At 40.2% G+C, this 17349-nt stretch overlaps 1 protein-coding gene across 3 annotated transcripts in view; it reads right to left on the reverse strand.

Annotated features, from left to right (window-relative positions):
- Positions 1 to 4007: 4007 nt before the first annotated feature.
- LOC111874285 overlaps positions 4008 to 17349 on the reverse strand; it is an 18645-nt gene continuing 5303 nt past the window's right edge. The window contains exons 1-2 of one of the 3 annotated variants that reach the window (XR_002844520.1): positions 16507 to 16858; positions 4264 to 4661 (exon numbers count right to left, since the gene is read on the reverse strand). Coding sequence is in view for 1 of the 3 variants with exons in the window: in XM_023869663.2 (XP_023725431.1) it covers positions 4648 to 4661 (14 nt within the window). In the remaining 2 variants the exon portion in view is untranslated. Of the gene's footprint in view, positions 4662 to 14411; positions 14782 to 16506; positions 16859 to 17349 lie in introns of those variants that run through there. The other 2 variants (XR_002844521.2, XM_023869663.2) reach the window with 2 other exon arrangements.

Here is a 17349-nt window from a genome sequence, read left to right on the forward strand (position 1 = left end):
GGGGTCCACTCAGCCACGTGAGGATAATTGAGGAGTTATTTGAATAGAAAATAGCGGATCCGGTCCAGAAAACCGAAATTAAAGGGCCGTTGGCATCCGTTGTACTCACCGCGCAACACCCTCTATCCGCTAAATTTGGCACTAACTTCGCCGACAAGCGACGGCAGCCCGGTCGGTATAGTTCGCTTGCGGACTAAAGCCACTAAGTTTTTTGTTTAGTATAGGCAAAGCTATCACATTACAGGTATAGACTCTGAGGTCCTCATTCTTGCAAACATATTGTTTTCGGAGACTATTTATAATTAATTAAAATTATAATTTCATAAGCAATTAATATGAAGTAGGATAACTCAGTCAGTAAAGAAATGAGCTACTGGCAAGAAACCTCGTGTTCGATTCTGGGTAATTTAAGATTTTTTATTTACCCACAGCTTCCAGATTGACCTTGAGGCCCACACACCCTTCTATTCAAGGGGTACCGTGGGCGATTTCCCTGGGAATAAAGCGGCAGGTGCATGGAGCTAACCACTCACTTTCTTCGAGTGCCGACGTTAAGAATAGTGGAGCTATATCTCCACTCCCCCATACTTCTTCGTAGTGTGGTGTTTCATTAATTAAGCAGCGGGATAAACTTATCTTACTTATCATTAACTAATACTTATTATTCAATTCATGTAATTCACACCATCCCAGCAACATTTCGTACCGGATCATAGATTCTTCTTCAGTTTATAAAGCGAACGTTATGGCCAAGTGGTTAAAAAGTATGCTTCATGTTCTTGGTGATTTCCGTATCGATTTTGGACCTCATATTCACGTATCCTGACATACATTTCTATCGTTCTCAACTCTATCCGAAAAGCTTATCAAGATGTTTTGAAATCGACGATATTTATCCAGTTTTCTCACAAATATCTTTCTTGAGGTCAATTCACTCTTGAGTCTTTGCACCTTGTAGATGTGGCAGTGCTTGCTGATTTTTCGGAGGTATATATTGCTCCCTTCTTCAGAGTACAATTGAGAAATATGTTCATATATTTATAGGTTTTGATCCTAAAGAAATGGTACCACGTGCCCTTAAAATGGTAGTTTTTTAATATTTTCCTGCCCGATGTCCCTATGACACGAACTGGGAACCAGCCCCACGCTTTTCCTCGTGAGTCAGTTGGATCAAAATTTTTATATATACAAGAATACTCTCGCTATTTGCGCCGACCCTGAAGATAGAAACGTTATGTTGGTACTTTCGAAATAACGGAAATATCCCTATTCACCCGGTGCAAAGACCTGATTCCAGAATAATCATCAAAAATTAACCACCGTGAAAGTCTAAATTCAGCAGAGGAATATGTACGATATTAGTGGGAAAGTCAGAAGGAAGGAGACCACTGGGAAGACCAAGGCGTAGGTGGGTGGACAATATTAAAATGAATCTTAGAGAGATAGGATGGGATGATATAGATTGGATTGATCTGGCTCAGGATAGGGACCAGTGGGGGGCACTTGTGAACACAGTAATAATCCTTCGGGTTCCGTAAAATGCTGGGAAATTCTTGAGTAGCTGCAGAATTGGCGGCTCCTCCAGAAGGGCTTAGCTCCATGAGTTAGTAAGTAAGTAAGTAAGTAAGATTAAAAACAGTAAACTATTCCACTGCTCTTTAATTCAACACTCCTCCTCTTCCAGCATCTAAAATGATCTATAACTGGAAATCACTCAACTTTCTACCTATTTACTTTATGGGGTATAATTTCTAGAACGTTATAAGTACCACTCTCCTCCACACAGTTCCGAAGTTGAGAATGGGTGGAGCTTGACCTCCATTAATATAACATACCTACTCAAGGCACTGAGTTTAAACATTGTGAAAACTTTTTACCATTTTTCCACCATTCGAAGTTATGGAAGTCATGTACACGTCATTAAATATATGAAACATTTGCAACTTACCTTTACACATTCTGTTGAATTTCGAAAAGTAATTATGGCTTTATAAAAACTTTTCGACATGAACCTGAAGACGTGCGACGGTGTCCATCTGGGCATGCGCTAACGTTATTCGGCTGATATTTGTGGCCTGGTCTTTGAGGAAAGTATAAGCCACGATCTACTAAACGAAACTTCTTGGTAGAGTAGGCTGTTGCAACAAGGATCAGCAGACAAACCATGAGTAATAACTTCATGTTTCAAGCTCCTTCACCTAGACTGATCATTATGTTTGTGGCCATCGAGCAAGGGAAGAGGATATACGCCGAAAGGAAATGTTGCGTAAAGGCATACACGTCACGTGACCATAGGTTGCGGCAAATTATGGATTAGTGATAATGAAATTTGATTAGAGAAGTATTTCCCAAATATATTCAGCTGAAAACGGAGGTTTCGGGAAGCGAAAATAAGGTTTCCATAAGAAAACCNATCTTTCACCTAGACTGATCATTGTGTTTGTGGCCATCGAGCAAGGGAAGAGGATATAAGCCGAAAGGAAATGTTGCGTAAAGGCATACACGTCACGTGACCACAGGTTGCGGCAAATTATGGATTAGTGATAATGAAATTTGATTACAGAAGTATTTCCCAAATATATTCAGCTGAAAACGGAGGTTTCGGGAAGCGAAAATAAGGTTTCCATAAGAAAACCACCATGTCGTCCAGGCAGGATCTGGGGCCCACTCAGCCTCCTATCCAATGAGCACCAGGGACACTTCCTGTGGGGTAAAGCGGTCAAAACGTGAAGCTGACCACTCACCTCCAACTAGTATGGAGATCAAGACAACTTGGATCTATATATACAACCCCCATAAGTCGTCAGTGGAATAGTGCTTAATTGGTTAATCACAGGGACAACTTAACCTTTTATGCTCACTCATTCATGAAGCTGAGCCCTTCTTGAGAAGCTGCCAATTGTATAACTACTCAAGAAATCCCCAGTATTTTGTGGAACCCGAAGGTTCATTACCGTGTTCACAAGAGCCCTCCACTGGTCCCTATCCTGAGCCAGATCAATCCAATCCATACCATCCCATTCTATCTCTCCAAGATCCATTATAATAGTGTCCATCCACATACGTCTTGGTTTTTCCAGTGGTCACTTTCCTTTTTCTTTCCCACCAATATCCTCTATGCATCCCTCTTCCCCCCCCACTGTTTACATTTTAGGGCAAGCACTTCACATATCATACTCACGATCCGATCATGACGGATCAAATATTTAAGAAAATACGAAAGAATTATTTAAAAGAATCGCTTCTAAATAAGCATTTCTCATTAAAATTATAACATTCTACATCTCAGAGACTCAGTCTGGCGAGCCAATCGGCTGGTAAAATTACACTGTACTTGCTGTCTGTAACCGCTGTGTACAGTGCTCTATCGGCACACTATGTTACCAGAAACAAACAAAACACTCCGTGGTCTGTTGTCCGCAAGCGAACTATACCGAAGGAGCGACCGCCGCTTGTCGGCGAAGTTAGTGCCAAATTTTATGGCTAGTGGGTGTCACGTGGTCATCGTAACAGATCGCCACGGCCGTTAATCTCGGTTTTCTAGACCGAACTTGCTATTTCCATTAAATAAGTCCTCAGTTATCCACTATGCTACCTTAATCTCATATAAATATATATAGTACGGAGAGGTATTTGAGGTCACAGCGAAATAAAGACATAAAACAAATATTACTACCAGAGAACTGTATACATCGCATGACCACATTTTGCTAGTGAGTTGAGAAATTTGAATTGTATCTAATATCAGTTTAAAAAATATCAACTTTCTGAAGACCCTATCTAAATATTCATATTGAAATAGCCCTTCCTGTTTTTCAGGTTTCTTCAGCTTGTAGACCTGTTATTGTTTCAATAAAATTATACCGGAAATTATAATGAAGGGAACTGTCTTTAGAAGACAAGAAATGAATATCAGAAGTTCAGCAACATGCTTGAATTTTAGTCGATGTTTCCTGTAAGGTTAGTAAATACTAGCAGCCATAATGGAAACCATTTACAAAGCTTCATTGCTTGAAGTTTTTAGTATCTAATTTTTTATTAAAGTAGTTTATATTATACACGAATGATTTCTATATCCAAATTTTGTTTTGCTACACCTGGAATAATTAATAGCCTATAAATGCGCGCATTACAGATACAGTCGTGAGCCCCTGTCATGGGTGCCGCCAGAGTTTCCTCCAAGAGGGTCTGGCAAGAAGGGAGATAAGTAGAGGTATATGTTTCAAAATCAATTTCCAATTAATTTGTATTAATAGTTGGTACTACTTTTTTTTCGCAATTTTGATTTTTTCAAAATTCCATGTGGGCAGATGCTTAGCTTACCCCCCTTCACCGGCGTCCATTGCTAACCATCTTTAATATTTATGTAGAATATAAATAATTTCCAATCACAGATCGAGTAGTTACAATATTTAACACATCGACATGGCCTACAATTAATACAATATCTTAGAAGTTTCAGCTCTGTAGTGTCTGGTATATTCTTCACAGTGTTGATCAATATTCATTTAACTTATGAGTACATTTTTATGGATGCAGACAGGAATTCCATTTAACATATTATAAGAAATTGTATAATGATTTTTAAGTAAATAGACAAGAAAATATGATAAATCGAAGTCCCTGTATCATCCCCCGATGTCCTCCCTATTCCTGTGAGCCTGAAACAAAAGAATCACGCGGTATTATTTTACACTTCTCATTTAAAAACATACAAACAAGGCACAAAGAAATTGCTGCCACTTCTTGTCACGTGAGAAGTGGAAATTTCGCGTAGAGACATAAATTCAAGCAGTATTTCTATAAAACAACTTTATATTTTTTTGTTTAAAAAATAAAAATAGGCATATGAGATCACCATGCTGCCTGTGTGTGTTCTCCCCTCTCAACTTTTGAATGCCTGAAGCAGTCTGTAAGAAACTTGACGTTTATACCATGGCATATGAACCCATAGCAATGGCGTACTACATAAAACCCTCTTATCAGTCTGTGTGTCTATGTGTACCATCCTATCGTTGCTACGCAACGGCTTAATTAACACGTCCCACGGCAACGCATACACGCCACAATAGAGGAATTGTTAGAACCATCGTTTCCGATACGGTCCGTGTCGTACGAAGGAAGAGTCAGTGGATCTGTCATTAGTATATTGACTCGTTCTTCTGTTTCGATTATTTCAGAAATCCATTGAAGCTGATGACTGATTTATCCGCCCCTGTCGGTGCCCACGCCCCCCCCCCCCCCCTTCTCTTCAACCCTCCGCCCACCTAGTGCGAACACACGCCGNGTCCGATAACTCCGTTTCTTATTTCACAATGGATCCTTCTGAGAAAAAAAACTGTAACGTAATTAAGCGCTTACGTATTGTAACATATTTTAAGTGTTTCAATGTTAAGAGAGTTTTTTATTGTTATTTATATGAAACAAATTTCAGAATTTTGAAAATCCTTTACTGTGACATTTGACAGAATGTGAAGTTCTTACTGATGGATCAAGTTTCTTAAATAATTCTTAGTGCAAGAAAATATGAATATCATAACTTCCATTATTCCACTCAACCTTGTGAGGATATTGAGGAGCACTTTCAAGGAAATATCGGCTCCGACCTAGAAAACCGAGATTAACGGCCATGGGGATCCTTTGCCCTGATCACGTAACACCCTCTATCTGCAAAATTTGCCACTAACTTCGCCGAAAAGCGGCGATCGCTTCGTCGATAAAGTTCTCTTGCGGACTAAAGGCCACGGAGTTTTTCTTCACATTATTCAGACCGTATGTAATGTGAACATCCTGTACATTTCCTTCCGAATAATGGTACAGAATCCAAAGTATCTAATCGCGTTACCTTCCTTCATATGACTGCACTTCCCATGTGAATCACAACAAGGTTTTCCATTATTCAGACAGCATATAAACAGAACATCCTGTATTACTACTACTGAAGAATAGCACAGAATTCAAGGTACCTACTCCTGTTAACTTCGAATAGATGTCTGCATCTCCCGTTCGATTCCCGTTTGAAACCTTCACTACAAGGTTTCTCATTGTTGATTTCCGGCGCAGAAATAACAAATGTAGACGCTTCCATTGGCCCCTTTAGCAACAGAAATGTGGCCATCGTGGCCGCAAACACTCGACACCACAGCATCTACTTCACTAACGCAATGCAACTTACAGCAAGAGGCCTTCCTGTCAGGAGAACCGTGAGGCCCACCGAATACGGTAGCTCGGGAATTGTCTGGTAAACAGATACCAGCTGCTAGAATGAGTAGTCGTAACTTCGCTTAATCAGTTTAAAGCTGTACATTAACATAAAATATTAACTAAATAACTGCGTTGTGCTTTGTCTTCTTCAAAACAATAAGATAATAAAACAATTACTTTCGTTTATTACAGTTACGTTTTCGTGTTTGTAACTTTCAGTCGAACCGCGCTGTAATGATCCCTGAAGAATCCCCTCTTCTGGGAAGTGGGCGCCGTGTAGATATTGTGTTAACCGACGTTTCAGAAGAAAGGGAATACAAATCAGCGAGCGAGGAACCAGCGTGAGCAGGTAGCTGCAGACTCAGTCTGAAGATGGAGGCGGCTCGTTGTTTTTATACCCTGAAGATGGGGGCGATATTTTCTTCCGAAATATCGGTTTACACAATATCTACACGGTGCCACATCCCAGAAGACGGCATTCTTCATAGTCACCTCCGTGAAAACTTCAAATCTTACATAATGATCCACGGCCCCATCTGTTTGCCACGTAGCAAGCCCCACCTCCAGCGGTAGAATGTAGCATTTTCGTCAGATAGTCAGATATTAATTTCGGCTCCAGACGTTAAAGATTGTAAGCTCAACTTTGGAATTTTAAGAGAACATACCATCCCTGCAGTTGTAACAGTGTCTTTAAGGGCCGCACCATAGCTCAAGCGGTTAGTCGCTGGCTTCCCATAGCGGCTGCCCGGGTTCTATCCTGGGTCTGGTCAAGTGGGATTTGTGGTGGAAAAAGTGGCGCTGGGGCAGGTTACCTCCGAGTACTTCGGTTTCCCTTGTCAATCTTCATTCCACCAATTGTTCCAAAATCACGCTCACCTATCATCTGGGGCTGGTACAATAGGGCAGAAGTGGGCGCAGTACACGGGACTTAGTCCCACCCCACTAGCAATAAAAAAAGGAAAAACGTTAACAGTTCACACAATTAAAACCGATGGCTGAGAAAACATCTGGCCAACTGAGGGTCACTAAGTCCCGACTGTACTCTAAACCCATTTGAGGAGGCATGTGTATGGTACATTAACAGTCGGTGTTGTGTTCTAACGTGCATGAATGACTATAAAATGGGTTTATATGGGTACCTGGATTTATTGAACATTTACTGACGGTAATTACAAATAACTATAGTGCTATCATCAATTCACACACTTTGCAGCTCACTACAACACGCGCTAAGTCTTCTCAATCTTCTATGTCTCCATTAGTCGTTGTCTTGCAACGGCTTCGAATATCATAGATCCCTCAACTTCCTAGTTCACATTCTTAGTGGCCGGCGACTGTCTCACAAATAACTAAACTCTAGAAATTTTCTGCTTATAAAACATCATCAAAGGCCGCATAGAAAATGTCTCTTCCAACAAATCTGTTGTGTCACGCAACGCTCATATTGGCCGCTTACAGAATACCTCTGCCCAGTTAGTCCATTGGTACGTGGTATGAATCTGTTGCCTAGCAACGGACGTTGTTTACAGAGTCATTACCTAGCAACGGGTCTACATGTTACAACATTATCTTTATATGTTGAGGTTTAACGCTTGCCGTCCTGTCTTCGTGTGTTAGAAATGAGTCGGAAATTATGTGATTTACACAATGTACAGATATATCCTAAGAGGACATCAGATGTAACATTCGTACCAAATTTTTTCTCATATATATTAAATCCTATAATAAGAACATGTAGTATATATTGTTGATATAACATCTTTCTGACACGTACCTGCTAAACGTCTTCTAGTTCTCTATTGTTGTATATCCGTTACTCGTCTCTGCTATTTATCTGATAAACTTTCCTGCAGATTCCCTTATAATACCTTCCTCCATCTTGACATCGAGGTCTAAGAGGAGCGTCCATAATGTTACGAGGAGCGGAGGTAGTGGTGGCCATTTCAATTGTCACACGAAAACTAGCACTGGCCTCTTTGGTTATCACCAAGGCAATAAAAATAAATGAACCAAACACTCGGAACAACATAATCGCTCAGAATGGCTTGAATATGAAAATAAATTTAACGCAGATGGTCCTTCTTAACGGTTCTTTACAATAGATCAATTTATATATTCAAATATGTGCTGTAATCAGGGTAGTGTTGTGTATTATATACTTGTGGTTTGTCCCAAACTCTTGATTTATTTTTAAGTTTTGTCTCCGTGTTGGTAATTATCTGAAAACGGAAGGAAAATGACGAGTCAGCGGTAAGACGCCTTCCTTTTTCCTGTCTTTACTCGTAACAGTTTTAAATTCTAGCTGTTCTTTGTCAATCTTCAAATGTCAAGTCCTGCCACAGGAATAAGTACTATTCGTAGGAGTGTCAAAGCTCTGTGGGAGTAAGTGTGGTTTCATAGGAAACCGTATAACACTTCCCGCAAATTTTCTTCAAACGACAGATTTATTTCATGTGAAACCTGTGACTTCATGTCAGTGTTAAACAGTGCTCTGAAACAGTTCCTGAGCGCCTGCTGATACGTTTCTGCCTAATTTTTCTTATGTATGCTACTTCTCTTGATATATGTTCTTGGCTGAATAACCAGCTAAATAACATCACACATGTGAGTCCTTGAGAAGTCACCAGTCGCTTAGCTACTCAAGAATTTTTCAAATATTTTATAGAACTCGCAAGTTCATTACAGCGCTCACAAAAGCCATCCATTGTTCCTTACCCTGAGCCAGTTCAATGAATTTAGTACTACGTCATCGCATCTCTCTATGCTCTATGTTAATGTTATCATCGCGCCTATGTGTAGGTCTTCCTATTGGTCTCTTTCTCTCTGGCTTTCCCACCAATCCCTTATATGCATTTATCTTCTCCCCCTTTAAAGCAACGTATCCTGCCTACCTCATCCTCCTTGACTTGATCATTCTAATTAAACTTGGAGAAGAGTACAAGTTATGAAGCTCCTCATTATGCAGTTTCCTCCAACCTCCTGTCACTTGATCTCTCTTCATTCCAAATATTCTCCTCACCACTATTCTCTCAAACACCCTCAGTCTATGCTGTTCCCTTAATGTTAGAGACCAAATTTTACAAGCATACAAAACAAAAGGCAAAACTATAAATTTTATATTGTAATATTTAAGTTTATAGACCGCAAAAGAGAAGAGATTCTCAGCTGAGCTCCTGATATCGTCATGAATACAATTAATTTGTTCTCAGAACACCCTACTCAATGGTGGCCAACTCCTCTCATTTCGATTTTCAGCTGATATGAAAAGAAGTTTTAGAATCCTTAAACCTGTATTAATTTAACAAAATATTTTAGGAATTTAAAAATAGGCCACAAATTACCATTAATTTTGTGACAAATGTATTTTTTATTATATGTTTTGTAATTTAATATGGCCTCCTCTTATACATTTAAATGTATAATAAATAGATCTTCACCTCTTTCAGCGACCCCCAAAGAAGGCTTCACAGCCCCCTAGACTGCCCTCAACATACCTTCATAGCTTAGAGTCTAAAATCGCATCAAATTTTCTCTCACCTGTATGAAGTTCAGTATATTTTTCTGCACTTTCCGTGTAGATCTCGTCTTTCAAAGGAGGGACACCGTTTCGGAGCGTCAGTAAAATTTCTTTCACGATTTGTGTATTACGTGGATGTACTTTTCGGACACAGAATATACAAGATATCAGTGATAGCTGCCCGCTGCAGCCAAGTGTAGCAGAACTAGTACAAGATATGCAAGGCGGGCTGTCGTAACTAGCGCGTCAGCCATACCGGTTTATGTGTCATATGTTAACTGACTCAGCGTTTGCACATCCACAGTCAGCATATCAGCACATGCGGCCAACAACACTGTGTAAATACTTTATTGTGAAAGTATTACGAAACTTCTAGCTAACTCCATGGAGCTGAACCATTCTTGAGAAGCCACCAATTAAGTAGTTACTCGGGGATTTCCCAATATTCCATGGAACCCAAAGGTTAATCACTGTGTCGACAAGAGCCATCCACTTCTCCCTGTCCTGAACCAGATCAATTCAGTCCACATCACCCCATCCTATCTCTCTAAAATCCACTTTAATATTATCCTCATACGTACGTCTGAGTCTTCTTAGTGGTCTCTTCCATTCTGGCTTTCCCACCAAGTGTCGATTATTTTTTGCAGTCTTCCGTGCAACACTATACTCTATAAGATCTTTAAAAGTTATTCACTTTAATGGCATAAATGTCCATAACTTCATGTTTAGAACCAATGTGGTACGAGAGCAAGACATGCAGCACAACACACAACAAGAGAGAACACAACCCAAACACGCATGCGCGTCGAGGGATCTTATACATTAACATAAGCAACAACAAAATACAAAAGTTTCCTCGCCCAATAATTTTAACAGCTGATGATGACCACATTGGTCGAAATATACAGTGATGTACTTTAAAATTTTTAAATTCAATAACTTTCAATAAATTTTACAGAACATAATGTTGTACGTGAGACTAAAAAACTAATCAACACTAAGTGAAAAGTGCAACAGCATACTAAAATATTATTTCCCATCAATATCCTACATGCTTTCCTCTTCTCACCAATGAGTACTACAAGCTCTGCCCACCTCATCTTCCTTTACTTCATCATTATAATTATACTTCGTGAAGAGTACAAGTTATGGAGCTCCTAATTATGCAGTTTTCTTCAGCCTCATATCAATTCATCTCTCTTCGGTCCCAATATTCTCCTCAGCACCCTGTTCTCAAACACCCTCAGCATATGTTCCGTCTTTAATGCCAGAGACAAAGTTTCACACCAATACAGAACGTAGGTAAAATTATAGTTTTGTTTATTCTAATTTTTTTGTTTTCAAGCAGCAGACGAAAAGACAAAATGTTTTGGACTGAATTGTAGCAAGCATTACCCGTGTTCAATCTCCTCTTAATTTCCTCCTCAATCAGGTTTTAATTTGTTATTGATGTTCCCAGATATTCGAGTTTTACCATATCTTCAAAGCATGTGTTAACTATCTTATGTCAAAAGCACAATAGATCACTGTAGGTCGCGGTGCAAGGGCCGAGAAGACCCACCCCTCATAAATTTATCTTTATGTCATGATTTTGCCCTGCATTCTGGTGTCAAGACATCAACATTAAGTCACAGCGGGCGTCCATTGTTAGGCAACGGATCTGTATCCACGGTTCCGCATCGTTGTCTGAGTGACAATGAAATATGTCCGCGTGACAACACGTACCTTTATTGCGGAAATGAAAACCAGAACTGGTACGGTTCTCGCGGTAACGAATATATTAGCTACCGATACATAGAACACGCAAAATTGGACCATTGAAGAAGGTGTTTTCTAGTCCGTCCGACTCTCGGTTATAACGGACCAGAACAGAAGCGAGCAAAAAAAAAAAGAATTGTAATCATAAAATCCTGTCATTGGATGAGCAACAACCCTTTGCCCCTCCACAACAGTGATTTAAATTTGTCAATACTTGAACAGTTAGAACCCTTTACAAATGTGATACACAAATGTTTGGTGCTCATCCAAAGTATGCAAAAGAAAAAAACTGTAGAAAGACATATGTAAACTTTTAAAATAAAGCAACCGTACAGACAGGGTCTAATGCTAGGGTTCGCGTATTTAAGCCGAACTGCTGTCTAGAAGTCAGTTTGCATCCGGAAGGTCCTGAGACCGGCCAGCTCGACCAAGGTTTTCCGTGGTTTTCCTCGGTACTAGAGCAAATGCTGAGTTGGTACCCAAATTCCACGTTGCACTGCATGCCTCACATGCAGCCCTCCCATTGTTAACATCAAAATTTCGCCTTAATATAGCCCTCCCAACGTTAGCAAAAACAAACAAAAAATCCGATCATATGCTCTATGTTTACCAGAAGGACAAGCTGGCACTGCCTGGAAACCTTCAAAATCGGAGGTATAGTTTCTTACTCCCCCCCAATGTAGTGTGTGTCACTACCACCCTCACTTTTTCGCTCTCTCTCTCTCTGTCATGTCACTGCTAAGCAACAATTGCGCCGCAACAGAGGAACAGTGTTTTCTTNTAAGAACCAGAAGACGACAGACTAGCTAGGTGGCATCATGTGGAAGATGTGATTTCTGAGTGATTGTAATTGTAATTGTAAACAACACATCCAATATACAGCTACGTCTAACTGGAGCACGTTAATTTCTTGTCGCCTTACCAGGATACGCTACAAAATGGTATCAGAAGTTTCCTCTGTGTTTATTTGCAGACAAACCTCCTCACCAGCGACAATCAGAGATTCTGAGTTTATCACGCGATACATTTACAATATTAACATAAACCAGTAGCTGATGTGTCCCATTTAATTTCAGTCCCGCCTGGTTTTCTTAGGACAGTGCCGATTATTAGACTTATAGATTGGCACTAACTTCGCTGACAAGCGGCGGTCGCTCGGTCGGTATAGTTCGCTTGCGGACTAAAGTCAAGGAGGTACTTCTGTGATAGAATAACGAAAGTTTGCAGTCAGAACAACCCAATTTTCGTTCACAATGAGGGGCGAATGAGTTCCAGAAACAAGACCAGCTACTCGTATTCAAATATCATCATCATCATCATCAGTAATCTGTCAAGACGACAGGTCCACAGTCTCTTCCAAAACAGTTCCTCCACTTGATGCGATCTAGAGCTTTATCCTTCAAATGACAGTATCATCTTCTGTCCCCAAGGTCATCCAGCATCTTCTTACGTCTTCTTCCTCGTCTTCTGGTCACTTCTATCCGCCCATCTATCTTTCCTTCGATAACTTCTTTTAGAAGGCAGTTTCTGCGTAAAACATGACCGATCCAATTAGCCTTCCGTTTTCTTATTTCGTGTAGGATATTCCTCTGCTCACTGACTCTAATATAACTTATTTTAATATCAGCTTCATGTATGATTGTGTTCCCCTAAAAGAATATTACAGTCTCTTCTAAGAGATGGAATTTCGTGATGATGATGTTTGACGTCACTGCGTCAAATTACCCTTCGTTTTGGTCACTTCTGCTTCTAATATTATTGATTTGAATCTTATCAGAAAGTCACACAAGTCACCTTCAACTGACCTTCTGCTGCTTCTTACATAAATTTCTATTTGATCCCATTTCATCAGGCCACAGTGTAACATTATGAATTGTGTAGAATATAATACATGACGCATGACAACCTCGCGGTTTTCCTCAGTAACATCAGATACAACTTTCTATCCAGCTTCCCGTTCTAACATGTGGGGATTTACTGAGTTTTTACAGGAAGTCCAAATATGACCGTTTGAACCGCCCAAATGTGCAGTGCTGTAGCATATAAAAATGATCAGTTTATTTATACGATTTATATAATGGCGCTTTCAGTAGGTCAGGTTACACAGTGTCTGACTTTACTATGACCACTGAATAATGAATTGAAAAGGATAAAAAGCAGCCTTGATATAAATATTCCGGCATATTCCAGGAAGGACTGAGGACGATCACGAAAAAATATCTCTCCGTAAAGTCAGTATCCCTGCCGGGAATCGAACTGGACACCTCCCGATTGCGTTGCTCTGTTGGTTAATATACTCGGTAGAATTAAGAGATATTCCCTAAATATTTTTTNATAGTCTATTGTACGTCCCCCATTGATATTCTACCAGTCGCCATACCCTTCAGGTACTGGTGCTCGCTATCAGCCCGGTTCAGCCAACGAGGTCGGCCCTCTACTGGCAGCGGTACCCGATACTTCCCCATCTACCGGATGCATTGGAAACTACTTGGGCGGGAAACTTTGCCTAATTTTGCTCATAGGTCTCCTAGAGACATTTGGATCTTTTACGTGCCGTAAATCTATGACACGGGAGCCACGGCTTAAAGTCCCCCCCGGAGGACGTGTTCCCTGAATTCTTCCGCCCTTAAAAATTCCACGACCACCGCCGGGTTTGAACCCGCGTACCTTGAGTCATGAAGTGGGAACGTTACCCCTTGATTACGGAGGCCGCTTGAAATACCAGTAAATCAAAAGAATGCACAGGTAAGATAAGTTGCCCTTAAGCTTATTTAATTAATCACCACGCCGTGAATACAAATGGGGAAGTGGAGGTATAGCTCCACAGTGTATACATTTAGTGTGAACTCGCTGAAAATTGTGTTTGTTGCACTTTGAATATTTGTGCTGTAATCCATTTTAATAATATGACCAAAGACGACTGGAGGCTTACCTCACAATGCCACCCTACACTTCCCATGCTGGCGCCTCTGACCCTGGGGGCACCTATTCGAATTCCGAATAGGCGCTCGTATTATGCTCTCAGCTGTCATCGGTACGGAATCATTAGCATTGTCAGAAGGGGCAGTTGTCCCTGTTAGATCGACGCTGCGGTCTACGGACTGCACTTTTATCACCAGCAGCAACAGCACCGCCACAACCACAACACTACAGCCCGTACGCAAGCCTTCCATTGACGTCTTAGGTATTTTTACAATTAAACGTTGGTACGGAATGTTGCAAGACTCGACCGGGGATGAACCAGCTGTGAAGTGACCCACAGCCGGGCTATCACCGCCGTTCTGATACGTACTGTATCAGACCGTCGCATGCCAACAAAGCATAGCAGTAAACATTTATATCTCGCTGGTCGATTGGTGCTATTAATTACTGGTCAGGGTTACAGGGCATTTGTGACGCAGAAATCTTTTTATTATTGAACTAACTAACTCCATTGAACTAAGCCTTTCTTGAGAAGCCACCGGTCTCTCAGTTGCTGAAGAATTTCCTTACATTTTGTGGGACGCGAAGGTCCATAACCGTGTTCAAAAGAGCCCTCCACTGGTCACTATCCTGAGCCGGATCGATCCAGTCTATACCACCCCAAACTATCTCTCTGAGATCCTTTTTAATATTATCCTCCCACCTATTTCTATATCTCCCTGGTGGTCTCTTTCCTTCTGACTTCCAAATCTAAGATCCTATATGCATCCCCCTGTTTCCCCCATGCTTGATGTATGCCCTGCTTTGACTTGATCATTCTAATTATACATGGAGAAAAATACAAATTATGAAGCTCCTAATTATGACGTTTTTTCAAATTTCCCGTCACCTCATCCCTCTCTCTCACACAAATATTCTCGTCAGCAACATATTCTCAAACACAATCGACGAAATAAAGTCTATTGACTTGACAACATCTATTATAACAAATTCAGTGCCAAATTTAGTTGACATTCATTCACTAGGCCTATCACCGACTATTTTCTTTTATTGCTAGTGGGGTGGGACTAAGTCCCTTGTGTTCCGGCCAGTTCTGGCCTATTATACCAGCCCCAGATGATACGTGAGGGTGATTGTGGAGCAATTGGTGGAATGAAAATTGGCAGGGAAAAGGAAACCAGTTTGAAGGAACAATGACGTCAAGAAAATGATAATACAACGGCACGCAGAGTTGAGAATTCGGACAAGATTTCAGTCGTACAGCGAATTGGAGAGACAGAATTGGGTCGATGAAGACTTCATATTAATTCGAAGTGATAGCTCCTATGTTAAAATCCGTTGTCAGGAAACGGTTAATGAAGACATTGTAAAGTCCTTGCCATTGTTGAGATCTGTTACCTAGCAATGACTAGTGTAAGCAAGAAGTTGAAGAATTTATTTTCTGTGTTATAATTACAGTAATTTTGATAGTGTTACAATTACTTATACTTACGAATTGTGAGTCTACAATAAATCGATTCAACAATCCAAACCCCGTCTACAAGTCACTAATACACTTGATAAAATGTCTTGCATAAACGCGTAGAAGATAAGCTGCTATATAACCTAACAATATTTTTCTGTTATTCTTTCAACAAAGGTATATGTCTTAGTCAAAACAGCTAATTTCTTATATGTTATAAGAAATAAAGTAGAATATTTCGTACTGAGTAAAGAAAAAAAACATTATTTAGGTATGATCTTAAAGTTTGGGACAATGTTACATTAATACAGTTACTTTTTTCCTGGACTTTATCAATTATCCTGCTTTAATTTAAAACACAACATTTCAGAGACTCCATTCTGTCTCCGTCTTCAGGTGAAATCTACTCAGTTTGGTCCAATCGATATAGCTAGACCAAAACTTTGGACACCCTACCTTATGTTGGGGCAGGTATCTAGAAATTGAGTCTAGCTCTGTCGATTAGGCCAAGACGGAAACAGAATCCAGTCTCCGAAAAGTCGTGTTTCAAATCAAAAAGAACTATGGATAAAGTCCAGAAACAAAAAAAAAAAATAATTATAAGTATTTAGGGCTGATAATAGTCGAAACATTCCCTTCTCACCTCGTCACCAAACATGCCTGCATCTACCATTGTTGTCCACCCTCTCACCATCAGCGCAATTTGTTGGATTCTTCCGGGGAGGTACGTTAATGATGTTAGTTCCTGTGACAGCTTCGTTCTTATTGGTCGAAGAAGATTCCAAAATTAACCTACTTTCACAGGCACAGATGATATACACAAGAATTACAATTGCGAATACATTTGACTGAAACCAGTATTTCCGGTCTGATTTAACCATTTTGATCACCTAACTTCAAACTATTATAGGTGCCAGTATATAAATAATACGAATGTCTTCAGACTTCGCCTGTTCTTGAACACATAGGACATATAAATTAGACTTTGCGTCACACTAGTCATACAAGAACAGTCACTTTCCAATCACGTGACACATCTTTATCTTTAGCAGATAATCCTAACCCGAGAAAGTGGACATTGTGCTCCAATATTAAACTTTTTACGCCACATTTCATCGTAGACTGTAAACAACGCATGTGTGTTTTATTTTGCTGAAAACTGTTGTTGTTTGGTCGTCTTAATCTAAAAAAAAGAGGCCTACCACAGCGTTCAGTTTTATGATTTCTTTAATTAGCAAGAATGACTATAAAACCGATGTTGATTGACCATAACGATGAAAATGAGTCAGCAAAATAACAACATTATGTGAAGTATTGAACTAGCAAAAATATTTTTTTTTCCTTCGCACTACAGCCCCAGTGGGCATAGGCCTACCTCCATGAACTTCTCCGTTCACTTCGGTTTTTCTAGATCTTAGTCATTCGGTAGGACTCCTTAGGCGGGTGATCAGCTCGTCACAAGGCCTCTACCTGTACACAAACACAG

Source organism: Cryptotermes secundus, unplaced genomic scaffold (genome assembly GCF_002891405.2).
Source record: "Cryptotermes secundus unplaced genomic scaffold, Csec_1.0 scaffold1806, whole genome shotgun sequence".
Lineage (NCBI taxonomy): Eukaryota > Metazoa > Arthropoda > Insecta > Blattodea > Kalotermitidae > Cryptotermes > Cryptotermes secundus.